General features: G+C 33.6%; 1 protein-coding gene across 1 annotated transcript; it reads left to right on the forward strand.

Moving 5' to 3' along the window:
• Window positions 1–10,720: 10,720 nt before the first annotated feature.
• LOC150084155 (uncharacterized) lies at window positions 10,721–11,592 on the forward strand. Its single transcript, XM_090376136.1, has one exon. The coding sequence runs from the start codon at window positions 10,756–10,758 to the stop codon at window positions 11,590–11,592; it is 837 nt and encodes a 278-aa protein (XP_090232262.1). The 5' UTR covers window positions 10,721–10,755.
• Window positions 11,593–13,561: the final 1,969 nt, after the last annotated feature.

A 13,561-nucleotide genomic window follows, 5' to 3' on the forward strand; every position in this document is an offset into this window, starting at 1 on the left:
AGAGAAAGAGAGAGAGAGAGTGTGAGTGTGTCTTAGAATGCATATTAAGGTGATTGAGGATGAATCACCAACATATTTCACCCCAGGGTCTCACATCTGGTGAGTATGGGCTTGGCACACCCATGGTCCTCAGCTGGAAATCATCATCATTCTTCTTTCTCCTCTTTCTTGGTGATTCCCTTCTACTTCTCTGTCTCAGGGTAACTCAGAAATTTTTTTTTAGCTGGTGCAGCATAAGCCTCAGGCTTCCTTGCACTATATGGCTAGTAATAATAATAAACGCTACATTCGTGACACACGTAAAGGGCTCTTGACATTAAACTCAATGCAGTTTTTCTTAATTCCGCGCAATTGAAGAAATTCAATTTACATTAAAGTACAGTACTATATTCGGGTGCACAGTTTGGGAACCGCTCCTAGCCCTAGCCACAGAGAAGATATGTTACTACTCTGTGGCCCTAGCCATCATTGAATTAAGCACCATGAATGCAGTGGATTAAAAAATAATAATATTAAGTAGTAATAATGCTCCGACCGCTAGATGGCTTAGAGTAGTGAATCAAGTTCTATATCACAGCTAGTGTTGTGATGTCTACCTTAATCCATATGTTCCGATAAATTGTTAAGAGGCGTGAGTAGTTTTCAGCATGCAGGTGATGTGCTTAAAAACAAAAATTTTATTAAAGCAGTTCACGAAAGTTTGCGAGAAATACAATCTTAATGGCGGTGAATAAGCATCATTATTTACATATTAAAATTGTAACCTTTTTGAAGATTACAGAAAACATTTTTAATTTTAGAATTGATGCTTAAATGTGAACAAGAATGAATGAGGCAGGTGAGTAACACTAAAGGAGTGAGGTGGTGCTCGCTGTCTTATATATTTTTTTTATTGTATTAGCAAAATAAATGCTGAAAATCATTTATATTCTCCGAGAGTAAACTGTTAATTTCATCCTCTGAGTTAACTAAGAGCTGTGTAAAAGGAGATCGCGCTGGATACCTTGAGCCCCAATTAGGTTTGCCAATTATTTCAGAGATAATTCCGGGGCTGATGCCAATTAGCTGTCTCTGTTATCCTGGACAAGGAATCCAATTTCGGGACCGTCTCCGTCAATCCCTAGATACATACCATCACGCCATTTCCTCGTAAAGAGAACTGACCCTCATACCTTTCAATCCTGGACAGATACGTTAAATATATGCAAAAATAAAGTTTATACAGTAATGCTTTATTCTTAAAACATTTGAAATTACAATATGTATTTTCTTGTGTTGTAGAAATCCTCTAAAATATGTAAAAGTATGTGGATAGCAAAGATGCAATGTTTTTTCCAGTAATATATTTTTTTCGCTCTTTGCTGCTTTTACCAGTTACTTCCCAATTGAGTCCTTTTTTTGTGAAACTGGCACAAGATTCAGTTATATTCAACCTGACTTGCAATGCTGCTTCCACCAAGTTGACAGTCATTCTGTTCCAGTTCCTCCATACACTATTAAAATAATGAAAAACTCTTCCTGTATAGGTATTGCTTGCTGGAATTTACATCACGAAAGAAACAATTTTCTTTAACTCACCCAAAGTTTTGGTTCTTTCCAAAATACCCAGCCCATATTTTATTGGTTTGCCCTTTGTTTGAGGTAGAGAACTATAATTGAATCTGTGAATATTCATCATATACTACAAAGTGATTTTGTGGTTAATGTTGTTTCACATTAAACCCTTGATATTTTCTGAATACCACATAATTGCTGCAATGTCATGCCAAATTCTCCTTTATTTTGCTTCAAATACAAACATTTTACTTTTTGAAAATGTTGTCGTCACTATAATCATAGTTTTCTTTCAAGTTTGTTATGCATCTTGTAAGAAAAAAGTTTCCCTTAAATATGATTTTACCTTCTATTTAGGCAATTTCTTTAGAATGGATTGCACATTACTGGCAAAGAATTGCTCTACCGCTCATGTTTCTAACAAATTCAGTAGGTCTCATAATTTTGTCAACATCTAAGGATAGGCATAAATCACTCTCCGATACATGAACAGCATTATCAAATAAAGGTAGGGCATTGTTCAGAAAAACAATTAACACTCCAGTAAGTTGTAGTCATCTTTTTGTTATCTTGCCAAAGTATAGACTTGGAACTTAAGTTATCTTTTTCATGTCCAAATGGTCCCAAAACAATTATCTTTTCTTTTGGATCTAAAGTACGTTTTCAGAGCTGGCCAGTTATGTGCAATATGACAAACAGTTGGTAGAAGAGACAGCCATCTTGTTGATACATGATGTAATATCTTTATGCTCAATGTCAACAAACTCACAAAAGTATTTCAGTTGATCCATTTGTTTTGCAGATGAACCAAACTCACTGGATACTTTGAGGACAAGACACTCAATACTTATGGAGTTGCTGCTGTTCTTAACACAATTATTAAAAATGTGGCATTTACAGTTTACTTTAACCACATGCTTCACTTCTTTCTGTAACCATGTGAATACAGAATTACAATTCCATAGTTTATTGATGCAATGACGGCACTGTGAGCACTTATGTTCTGCAGAGAAAATTTGTTACTCTCAGTAATTTTTTGATACAATCAAAAATATCAAGTGATGTTCCATTAAGATCTTTGTAAAAAATCTAATATCTTCTGGTATACGCCATTTTCTGTACTAAAGCACTGGACTCTGCTGGATAAGTTTTACTATTATTCATATTAGTGGCATCAGAGAGACAGAAAAATAGCCTGACTCCTTCATGCCCTCTATGGTGCGTCGATTAGCAAACGAACCTAGGACAATCAGTGTGATAGTCATAGCTTTAGTATGCCCACAAGAAAACTTTTTAGCTATATTTTTTTTTGTCTTTGAAAATCTTATGGACAAGCTTAGAATGCCAGTCGAACCATGCTTTAATGAAATACTGATAGGAGTTCCAGTTTCATAACCATTTTCTCTTCAGAAAAATCTTTTTAAAAAAAAAAAACAATTAATTGATTGAGTTTAACTTATAGAATTAGCCTTTTCTTGATCCTTTTTGCTATTCATTTGGGTGCGGACAGTTCCTAAGCTTTCATATTTTACACTCTCACTCATCCTTGTAACACAGTCTTTTCATTTTCTTTGATGGTATATTTGCAGAGCCGATATGTGGCTCATGTTCATAATCGCAATTTGAATAACTTTTTTTCACCTTCACTGGACAATGGGATAAAACAAAATAATATGTTAACAAACAAAGCTCACAAACGGACAATCACTACATTATATACCGTTTCCAGAGGTTTCCCTTGGAACTTAACTGTGAGCAAGTTTAAAAATACAATTTAACCAAAAGGAGCAACTCTTTTCTCGTGGAATACAATATTTAAAGTTGTGGCTACTATATAACATTTATTTTTCAACAGGAAACTGTAGGCAATCTTTTTTAACTCTACATGAATTTCAGCACTGGAGCGAAAGCAAAAAATTGGCCTGTGACTTTTTCTCTAATTTCGGGGAATTTTACATCCCAGGTATGACCCATCTGGGATCCTGGACACAGGTTCAATTCTGGGACTGTCCAGGTCAATCCAGGATGGTTGGCAACCCTAGCCACCCCAACACAAAGGGTTCCTCAAAATGTTTCTTAACTATGTGGTAATAACTTAGCTATAACAAAAGGATAAGAGTTCCTCCAGAATCCATGCACAGCTTAACAGTACTTAAAATAATTTAAAATTTCCAGCCATGAGTTTTAGAAAGTGAATAGAACATTAGAACTTCATATTTTTTTCTTTTCCTTTCTTTTTGTATTTAGGAAATTTTAAATAGTATAATTTTTTGCAATTCTTTTTTTAGACAGAATGAAAATGTGGCATGTGCAGTATGAAGCACCAATAATTTCTTGTCAAAAGAGAAATAAAGCACTTCACCTACATTAGAATATTTTGTTTATTTCCAGTTGGAAATTATGTACAGATGTGAATCAGACAATTTGTGTTATATTCTTTCCACTTCATCAGTGATTACTGTCATTGTTATTTCACTATTACATAGATCAGAACGGCCACAGGTTTGACTTATGAACCTTTTTTTGTCCTTGCCGATCTGTGTAATGGTGAAGTAGCAGTGACAGCAATTGGTAATGAAGTGGTAAGAATATACCACAAAATGTCTGATTCCCAAGCTATATTTAATTTCCAACCGGAAATTAACAGATATTCAAATGTAAGTTGAAGTGCTTCATTTCTCTTTTGACAAGTTTTAGATTTCTTATTCTTACCAGTACACCACCAATTCTCCCCACGCTCCTGATATAGTCCCATATCGAAATAATGTTGTAATTGCAGGGACCTTATTAATATTTCAATGGCAATATATAAAATAAAATAACTTAGGGTTCCATAATAATAACAACACTAATACATTTTAAAAATATTCCTTAAAAAGTTGTATGTCTGAATGTTCTGTTGGAAACATAATCTGATATATTTTTACCAGTGCTGGCACAAAATGTTTTATCAGTACTCCGTATACTAGCTCATGTTGGCTTACTTTGAGTGCAGGATATACATTCAAAACCTGGTTGGTTTAGATGAAATAGCATTCAGCAATAGGAATACAGTACTACCTTCTAGTAAGCTGTTGTGACCAGTAAATTCAGGAAGTTTGCCTTTGAGGTCAGTATCCACTGACAGCATCCTCAAAGGCAGTTTTCCTGATGAAAACAATAACAGAAAAAAAAAAAAAAAAAGTAACATGGAATGACTAAAAATTATCAAGATACACTAATCACAATGACAAGTATAAATTTTTCTGTCATAAAGTGATACAGGGAGTCATGGATTGGTTGGGGGGGGGGCAAAATTACACCAACTCGTTGGATTATTCCAAAAGCACGTTTTTTCTGTTATGCTTCAGTATTATTTGTAAACTCAAACAATTTCCATTTACTGTTAATCTCCCAGGCAGAACCAGCTTGAGGTACTGGCTGACCAGATAGTTACCTGTGAGCTGCTAAGTGCTTGAAAAAAACAAAAGAAATAGCAGCAGTTATTGGGCACCATTTTATCTCAACTCAGTGCTGTTCCCAAGATTGCATCTTCCCTGTATGTCAGTGTTGTTATCCCCCTTCTTTCTTGTGTCATTGCTTCCTCCCTTCCCCAAAAACAAGAAACTAGATCTGCTCATGCAACACTTAAGAAATGCTAACAGATCTTGAAAATACATTGGCAAAGATAGTGCCATACCTAGACTTCTTTCAGCCCCGAGCGAAATATTCATCTTGGGCCCCTCTCAGAAATTAAAGATGGAATTCGTAAAATTAAAAAAAAGAAAAAAGGAAACACCCAAAAATTATTCAAATCATAATTATTTATTTAAAATTTAATGACTAGTAGATTATTTATGTTAACTTAGAAGTTTTCACATCATTATCTGATATGAATTTGTCTTATAATGTCTGATATTTTTATATCTTTTAGTACATCTTGTTCAATTGTGACATAATGGCCGATCCATTAATTCTTGGCGCCTCTGTAGCCAGGTGGGCAGGAGCAGCAGTGACATGCTTCTTGATTATACTGGGGTTCGAGCCTGTGACCACCAAATACAGAGGATGCGGAAAGGGCAGGGAATGACCACTGCATATCCTCGGAGCAATATGGCCTTAGTTGCTAATGCTCCTAAAAACCAAACAACAACAACAACAACAACAACAACCATTAATTCTTTCTTGGCCAATTGTTGTTTGTGGATACATTTTAATTATTTTGAGTCTTGAAAAATTCCTCTCTCTAGACTCAATTGTAATTGGCAATGTTAATAATATCCAAAGAGAAATGGTGATGTTGGGATATAATTCAACTAACAAATAAATGTCAATAATTCTAAGCAACCAATTTTTTTTTTTTTTTTTTTTCCCCTTTTAAAACATGTTGCAAAGATTGGATTTCTTGACGTAACTCTTTGGCATTGATGTCGCTGCTTCCGTTTTCACCAGTGAGAATTCCTTCAAGGTGTTGACATTTTGTTTCTATTGCACTTTCAAATAAATTCATGAATTTTTCCAATTTCAGAATAACATGAAAATCCAAGGACATTTCATTCATCTAATTAAATCTTTCTTGTAAGCTAATTTGTAAGATAACTATATCGATCATTATATTAAAAAAATCCATTTCAAACCTTTATCAACAATAAAGTTTCATAGGTAAACTCACGTTTTTGTCTAGAAACTTGCACTTCTGGTAACACTGATGGTACTTCCAACTCAGTTGCAATGTCTATAGCTTTATCCATGCACAATTTAAATCGTGATGTTCTAAATTCATTTAGTTGACTGAGATCACCTCTATCAATATAATTGCAGCATTTTTATCAATTGTACTACTTTGTATGGCTTTACTTTATAATACTCAGCATTTCATACTAAACAACTACACTTATATTAAATTTAAAAAGTAATTTCTGTTAACAAACCTTGTATTTCAGACTGCAATTTGGCATCTTTTCCTTTGGCCTGTTCCTTGATTTCATTTAATGCAGTCTCATAACTGTTATCATTACATTCAGAGAAAAGCAAACAGTTTTAAATGTGAATCTGCATTATTGCAGGTTTTTGTTGCATTAAAACTAGGTTTAAATAATAAAAATAGGCAAAAATTAATTTCTTTTAATGTCTGATTATAAAATAAATTTAATGCAATAAATTTAGTACAAAAAAATAAATTTAATGCAATATAAATAAGGCAGTATTGATTTTTTTTTTTTTTTTGTATAATTAAAGTATTATATTAAGAAACAACCATTCTTCTTATATATAAAAAAAAATAAATAAAATATCATCAGAATTCAGGCCCCTTACATTCCCAGGCCCCAGGCGGCTGCCCATACCTAGGTACCGCACTCAGCAAAGGTACACAGTTCAACAATAAAGAATTTTTGCATGTGTGAATCATAATGAAGGGACAACTGAACATGTCAGTCCAGTGCAGAATGGCTTTAGTAACATCATAGATGACCCTTATGTACAAAAATAAATATTTACATCTGTATTTACATGTGAGAATTATTTTAGCCTTTAAAATACTATTGCCTGTATATGTTATTCAACTGTCAAATACCTATATAGATTTAGAAGCTATATCTGCTGACAGTTGTTGAATGATCACATAAAATGGGTTGGTAGTGACATTTTGAATGTGAAAAGTAATTTATTTAATTTGGAATTACCTCCACAAAAGTTTGCAGAGATAATTCCAAAGGTAAAATGGGTAATTTACAAATCTACAAGTTTAACTTCTATGGTAAGGAATAATGTGGAATTTACAATTAAATGATATCCTGCCAGACCATGTGGACAAGAGTGGAATTATACGAGAAATGGCTTGTTAAAGGAAAATCATGTCTAAATAATCTTGTGATAAGCTATTATGAGGTTGTTACAAATAAACTGGAAGTAAAAAATAATTTTGACATAGTATATTTAGACTTTAATAAGGCTTTTTATACTATCCCACATATCTTTTGTATAAATTGGAACAGTATGCCATTGGTGTGAAGATACTACAATGGGTAAAAGGTTAGTTAAAAATGATAGGAGACAAAGGATAGTTATAAAAAGCATTGCTCTGAGTGGACCAGAGTCTCAGTTGGAGTTCCACAGGTTTCATGATCGACTTCCTTGCTTCAGGTATTTGTTAATGATACTGATAAAGGCATGACTGTCTTCCTGTCAAAGTCTGCTCAAAATACAGTTTTGGATGGTGCAAATACTAGTAACAAAGGACAGCTGTGAACTTGATACATTATTCAGTTGGGCAATTATTCATCAAGATACATTATTCATTCTCCTATTTGAAAAATGGCAGTTAAAATACAATATTCAGATATTTAGAAACATAAAGTTCTGAATTTGGATATGGTAATTATGATTAACTTATTATGTCGAAGCAACAAATTTAAGGAATTGACACTGAAAAGAATTCAACATGTTCCCTAAACAGCAGGTAATATAATAGCTAGACTTCAGGAATACCACATGGTTTTTGTCTGTGACATACAGAAATTTACTGTCACATACAAAGAAGTAATTATTCCATTCAGTGGTGGCTTTAAGCACAAGCAAATCAAGGAACTGCTTCATGCTTTACATCTGGTAAAAATTTAAAGAATCACATTTTCTGATACAAAAAAAAAACACTTTTAAAAACAACTAGTGTATTTCAACAAATGTTTTAAACTGTGCTGTTTTCTGTGATATTATACCAAATTGTGGCAGAAACTGGGTTTATTTACATGAAGTGGGGAAATAATCATAATTTTCAAGCAGTAGGTTCATTAATTCATCTTGATTTTTGTGCACTCGTTCACTGAAATTTGTTAATTAACCTTTGTAAGACAAAATTCAGTTATTAACCTTTCTGTTAAAGATAGTCATAGGATGTGGACTGAAATTTGTAACTTTAACCTGCCTTTCACAATTCAATAATCCAACTTCATATTTCACACTAACCAAGTAAGAATAGGGAATTCATGCATCTGACATCAAGCTGTAATGTGATGTGTGAACTTGCACACTAGATCTACAAGTCCTGTGCACATGGTACCACATTTAGATAGTCTGATACCCTGGCACACATATATTTTTAGAGGCCTGAAAATAAAGTCATGGGCTCTGGACCAACAGTAATTGCATTTCTCTGGGGACTCCCTTGTGGGTCCTGGATGCAAAAGGGGCCTCATTTATGTTGAAACTTTGATGGCTCCTTCCATTGGGGCCCTGGTTCAGTGCATCCAATGCACCCCCACCATTTGTATGGGCCTTGGAACAACTGTGCCACTGCACTTCAGTAAATCTTTGTATGCACCACATCATCATCACTGAAGACTTCAGTCTCCCTCTCCACAGATTGATAAATCTAAGTCCATGCTCTTTAAAACAGTACAGACAATTGGTGCTAGTTGGCTCCACTACTAAATGCACAGAGATTGCTACATTTAATATTTGTTGATTCAGTTGCATAGTTTTATAAAGCCTTTTGAATTTTTGAAAGCAAGGTTTTGGAAGCTTCTTAAACACTGTATCCTTTAATTATGTATGCCTCTGTTAATGTAATAAGATAGAGGATTATTGATTAAAAATTTTTTAAAATATTGAAAGGTCAGAAATTCCAGTAGCCAGAGGTGCACCAGAGTATGAAGTGATTATTCAAAAACCTTCAAACATGTGGCCTCCAGCATCTGTCTTGGTAATGGTAAAGACAGTGGGACTGATACACTTAGGAGCGGCAACATTCAAGGGGTGCCTAAAAACCTGAAACTTACATACACATATGAAGAAAATTTTAAAAGGAGCAGCAAATTGTGATTGGCACTCAGGCACCACATTTCCTAGGACAGAGGGGTGTAAATACAATTTTGTAAAATTTCTTCAGTATGTCTTGCTGCTCTGACTTCAAACAAGTTACTGCATGAATACAGCTATTTACTGAATGGTGGGACATCACTACATGCCTGGTAAAGAGAACAGGCATGTGCAGGACATGGCTCAAGGTGGATTCTTGGAGTGATGTTGGTTTGAAGTTTAAAAATTTTTTGGGACACTGAAATCTGCATGCCCAAAAAATTTGTACATATGCCACTTTGGGCATGGGTTCGCCACCCCTGCCCTAGGAACTCCCCTGGATACACTGCAGTAGATACATTAGTAATAATGGTCACCCATGCCAAAACTTATTTTTATCTCTATCTTGTAGTGAATAGTGAATGTCCTTTGCTTGGTAATTAGTGATTTTTTTTTTTCATCTGTCATTAGTTTCTATGATAGCCATTACAGTTTTTGTGCAAGATATACCTGCTTTTATATCTTCTCATTTTTAATCTTAATCACAAATCTTAATTATTTTGATATTTTTGACTGAAATTTTTTGTTCTTTATTTTCAGGTTGGCACAAGAGCTAATAATTTTACTCTTGGTTTGATGGTAGGGTACTTTACAGAAAAGATGGATGATAATCACATATCCTCAGAAAGCTATTATTTACAAAGGATTTCCACCAAAACGGTATTGCTGCAACTTGGCATTTCCTGAAAAAAAATTGTAGCAGCATCATTTCGTTTTTCTTTTCACGAGCACCTTGCAAGTATGAAAAAAATTATTCCAAATTGAAATGGATCAACATCAGAACATCACAAAAAATATGAGAAATAACAAATTTCACTTTTAAAGAGAAAGAAAAGCATCGTTAACTTGCTCAAATGTTGAACAAAAATATGTTAATGGCCACACATAAGAATATTTCTTGAGCATATATGTTGTGTCCAAAAATTGATAAATGAGAAACTTTTCGTGCAAGAATATTTTTTATATAATTTTTGCTTTCAAATGTTACAGACTGTCTTATTTACATGTATCAAAGTTACATCAGTAGATGCTATTAACTAATCAATAGATATGATAATTTACATATCTGATGTATAGCAGAGAAGAAGTTATTTAGAATTTGACAGTGGTGAATATGTATTAATATTTGACAGTATAATGCTTTACGTGATAAATTAGATGTTTTTAAACTCTATTACATAGTCATACAGAAAGCAACTAGTTTATTATTCTTTTTAATTTTTTTTTAAAGCTATTAAAAGTGGTAAAAATGTACAACTTAAAAAAAGTTTTTACATGAGCCTACTCTCCCAGTGTTGTAAATAACACATTTCTGAAATCAGTTGTTGTCCTGTCAGTGTATATTTGATATATCAATTTCAACAAATGGGAAACTATTTGTGTGAAACCTGCGGGAAGACATTTTCAAAATCTGGAATACTAACAAGACATCGTAGGATTCATACAAATGAGAAACCTTACCCATGTGACATTTGTGGAAAGAAATTTGCTCGCTCTGGGGCTCTAACACAGCATATAAGAATTCATACTAATGAAAAACCATTTAAATGTGAAATCTGCGGGATGAAATTTTCACATTCTGGAAATTTTTCAGTTCATAAGAGAGTTCACACAAAGGAGAAACCCTATACATGTGAAACTTGTGGAAAGAAATTTTCTCATTCGGGGAGTCTTGTAGAACACAAGAGGGTTCATACAAATGAAAAACCTTTTACGTGTGAAATATGTGGGAAACAGTTTTCACATGCAGGAAATCTTGTAGTACACACGAGGGTTCATACAAGTGAAAAACCTTACTCGTGTGAAACTTGTGGGAAGAAATTTTTGCACTCAGGACATCTTGTAGTTCACCGAAGGATTCATACCAATGAAAAACCTTTTGAATGTGAAACCTGTGGGAAAAAATTTTCACGTCCAGGAACTCTTACGCGACATTATAAAGTTCACACAAATGTAAAACCTTTAACATGTGAGAACTGTGGAAAGAAGTTTTCATATTCAGGACACATTGGATTAGATATGATGATCAGCACAAATGAAAAACCACTTATGTGTGATACCTGTTGGAATAAACCTTCTGGCTCTGAAACTCTTGGATTAAATAGGATGCCTCCAAATCAATATCCTTTCATGTATGAAAACTGGGAAGAAATATTCATGCTTAGAGCTTCTTGTAGTACACAAGATGAAACAGATAAATAACAAAAAGAAATTTATGTACATATATAAATATGTAATCATCTTCGCCATAAATTCATATGTTCCTTTTTTTTTTTTTTTTTGAGGCTTTATGAATAACTAAATTAATACCTAAATGGTTTCCTGTGAATTAATTTTGAATTCAAAGACAGATTTCTTTTACAACTGTAAAATAATTCAACATAGACTGTTAATTACTTTGTAAATAATTTGCTAAAAAGCTTTAGAATGTGTAATCTGCATATTTAAATTTAAAAGTTATTTAAAATTTTAATGGGAAAATTTTTTTAACTGACATATTTGTTTTAGACAGGAGAAATTGGGCTCTAACGTAGATGATACATGCATAATCTATACTATCCACCAACATGTATTAGGACACCAAACGAAGAAAACATCTGGTTAGGAAAAAGAAAATTTTAAAATAAAGTACGATCTCCATGGACTTTTAATGGCATCAATAACCCTTTGGAGATGCTTTCCAAAAATTTTTGGTATGATGGTACCAAAGCCTGTGATTTAGATCCACTTCTCCCATAATGCTGTGACTAGTTCTCTGCTTCATCTGGGGAATTTTGTTTTGGATCTCAGTTGAAAAATTAAATCCCAAAACATCTGAGTTGTTCAATCAGATTTAGATCTGGACTGGAAATGTCTGGTTGACCACATTCTCCTTAAGTCACATCTACTGACTATACTTTATGATATTAGGCATTTTCATGCTGACATACATTTATCATGATACCATGAAATTTCATTAATGCAGTACAGTCTGGCTGAAATTATTCACAGGACAAACACCACATATGGCCACACACAGGTGCCTGCAATGTGCAGCATGGTTTATTACTCCACATATTTTACCACTGCCGTAATATTCAGGAAAGTATTAGCTAATTTCATAAGGAACACATGTACGCTCAGTGGCAAATATATGAAATAGAATGGGATGAGAAAGAACCTAGATTCCTTCAAAAGAGATGTCAGTAGATTTGTCACATAGCATACATATCCATTTACCAGAGAGCAGAAAGAGTGGGAGACCCGAAACCAACTGTTGAAAAGATTATGAAGACAGAAGGTAATGCAACCATTCATCTCAAGCTAGGTAGACAACCATTAATGATCCCCAGAGCAGTTCAACAGTTGAAACAAATAGTGAGAGGATTTTGCAAAGGCACTCTTAAACAAATTTGCATTATAGCCACAGAAGCCGATGCGCCAACAACAACTTAAACAAGTTAATGTGCAAGATAGTTGACAGAATTGTAATAAGAGGTCCAAAACAACCATTAGAAAAATATTTCATAGAATGTGCTGCTGTGGTTTTACAGCTACAAGTGAGCTTAAGCTCTTTCCCAGCAATGCATATCACCTGGTGCAGAGAACAGAATCATAACTCTAGTCTTTGCTCCAAGGTATAAGTAAAAATACCTTAAACCAAAGATAATTGTAAAAATATTTTTACTAATACCTTTTGACATATTGCTTCCCCTAAGACACAGTTACCAGTGGTATTTGCCTATACTTTGGGTAAACCCTAAGATTTTTTTTCTGCATCTTGTTTATTTACTTAAGTTTCTTTCAGCATAACCACCAAAATCCTCTTTGACCAAACTATAAGGCAAAGTTTCCCAAACTGTGTTCCACGGAACAGTAGTGTTCCATGAACAAGTGTTCTGTGAAAAATCGTAATTAATAATTAAAAACAAAAAAAAATAATAAAATAATAATAATAAATTTTGCATATTTGTAGCGTACACCGCTTTTCTATTATTATAATTTTTAACATTATTATTATTTTTTTTTTTCAGTTATTAATATACTGGCACAGACTAATAATAATCAAATAGACCACAGAACACTTTATTTTGGCAGGCTTTTGCATAGAGAAATATGTACAGGTAATGACATATACAAAAAAAGTAGCGATTTAGTGATCTAATATGCCATTCATATGCGATTTAGCCTG

The sequence above is a fragment of the Mastigoproctus giganteus genome, chromosome 6, assembly GCF_048544385.1.
Source record: "Mastigoproctus giganteus isolate SK-2022 chromosome 6, ASM4854438v1, whole genome shotgun sequence".
Taxonomy (NCBI): domain Eukaryota; kingdom Metazoa; phylum Arthropoda; class Arachnida; order Uropygi; family Thelyphonidae; genus Mastigoproctus; species Mastigoproctus giganteus.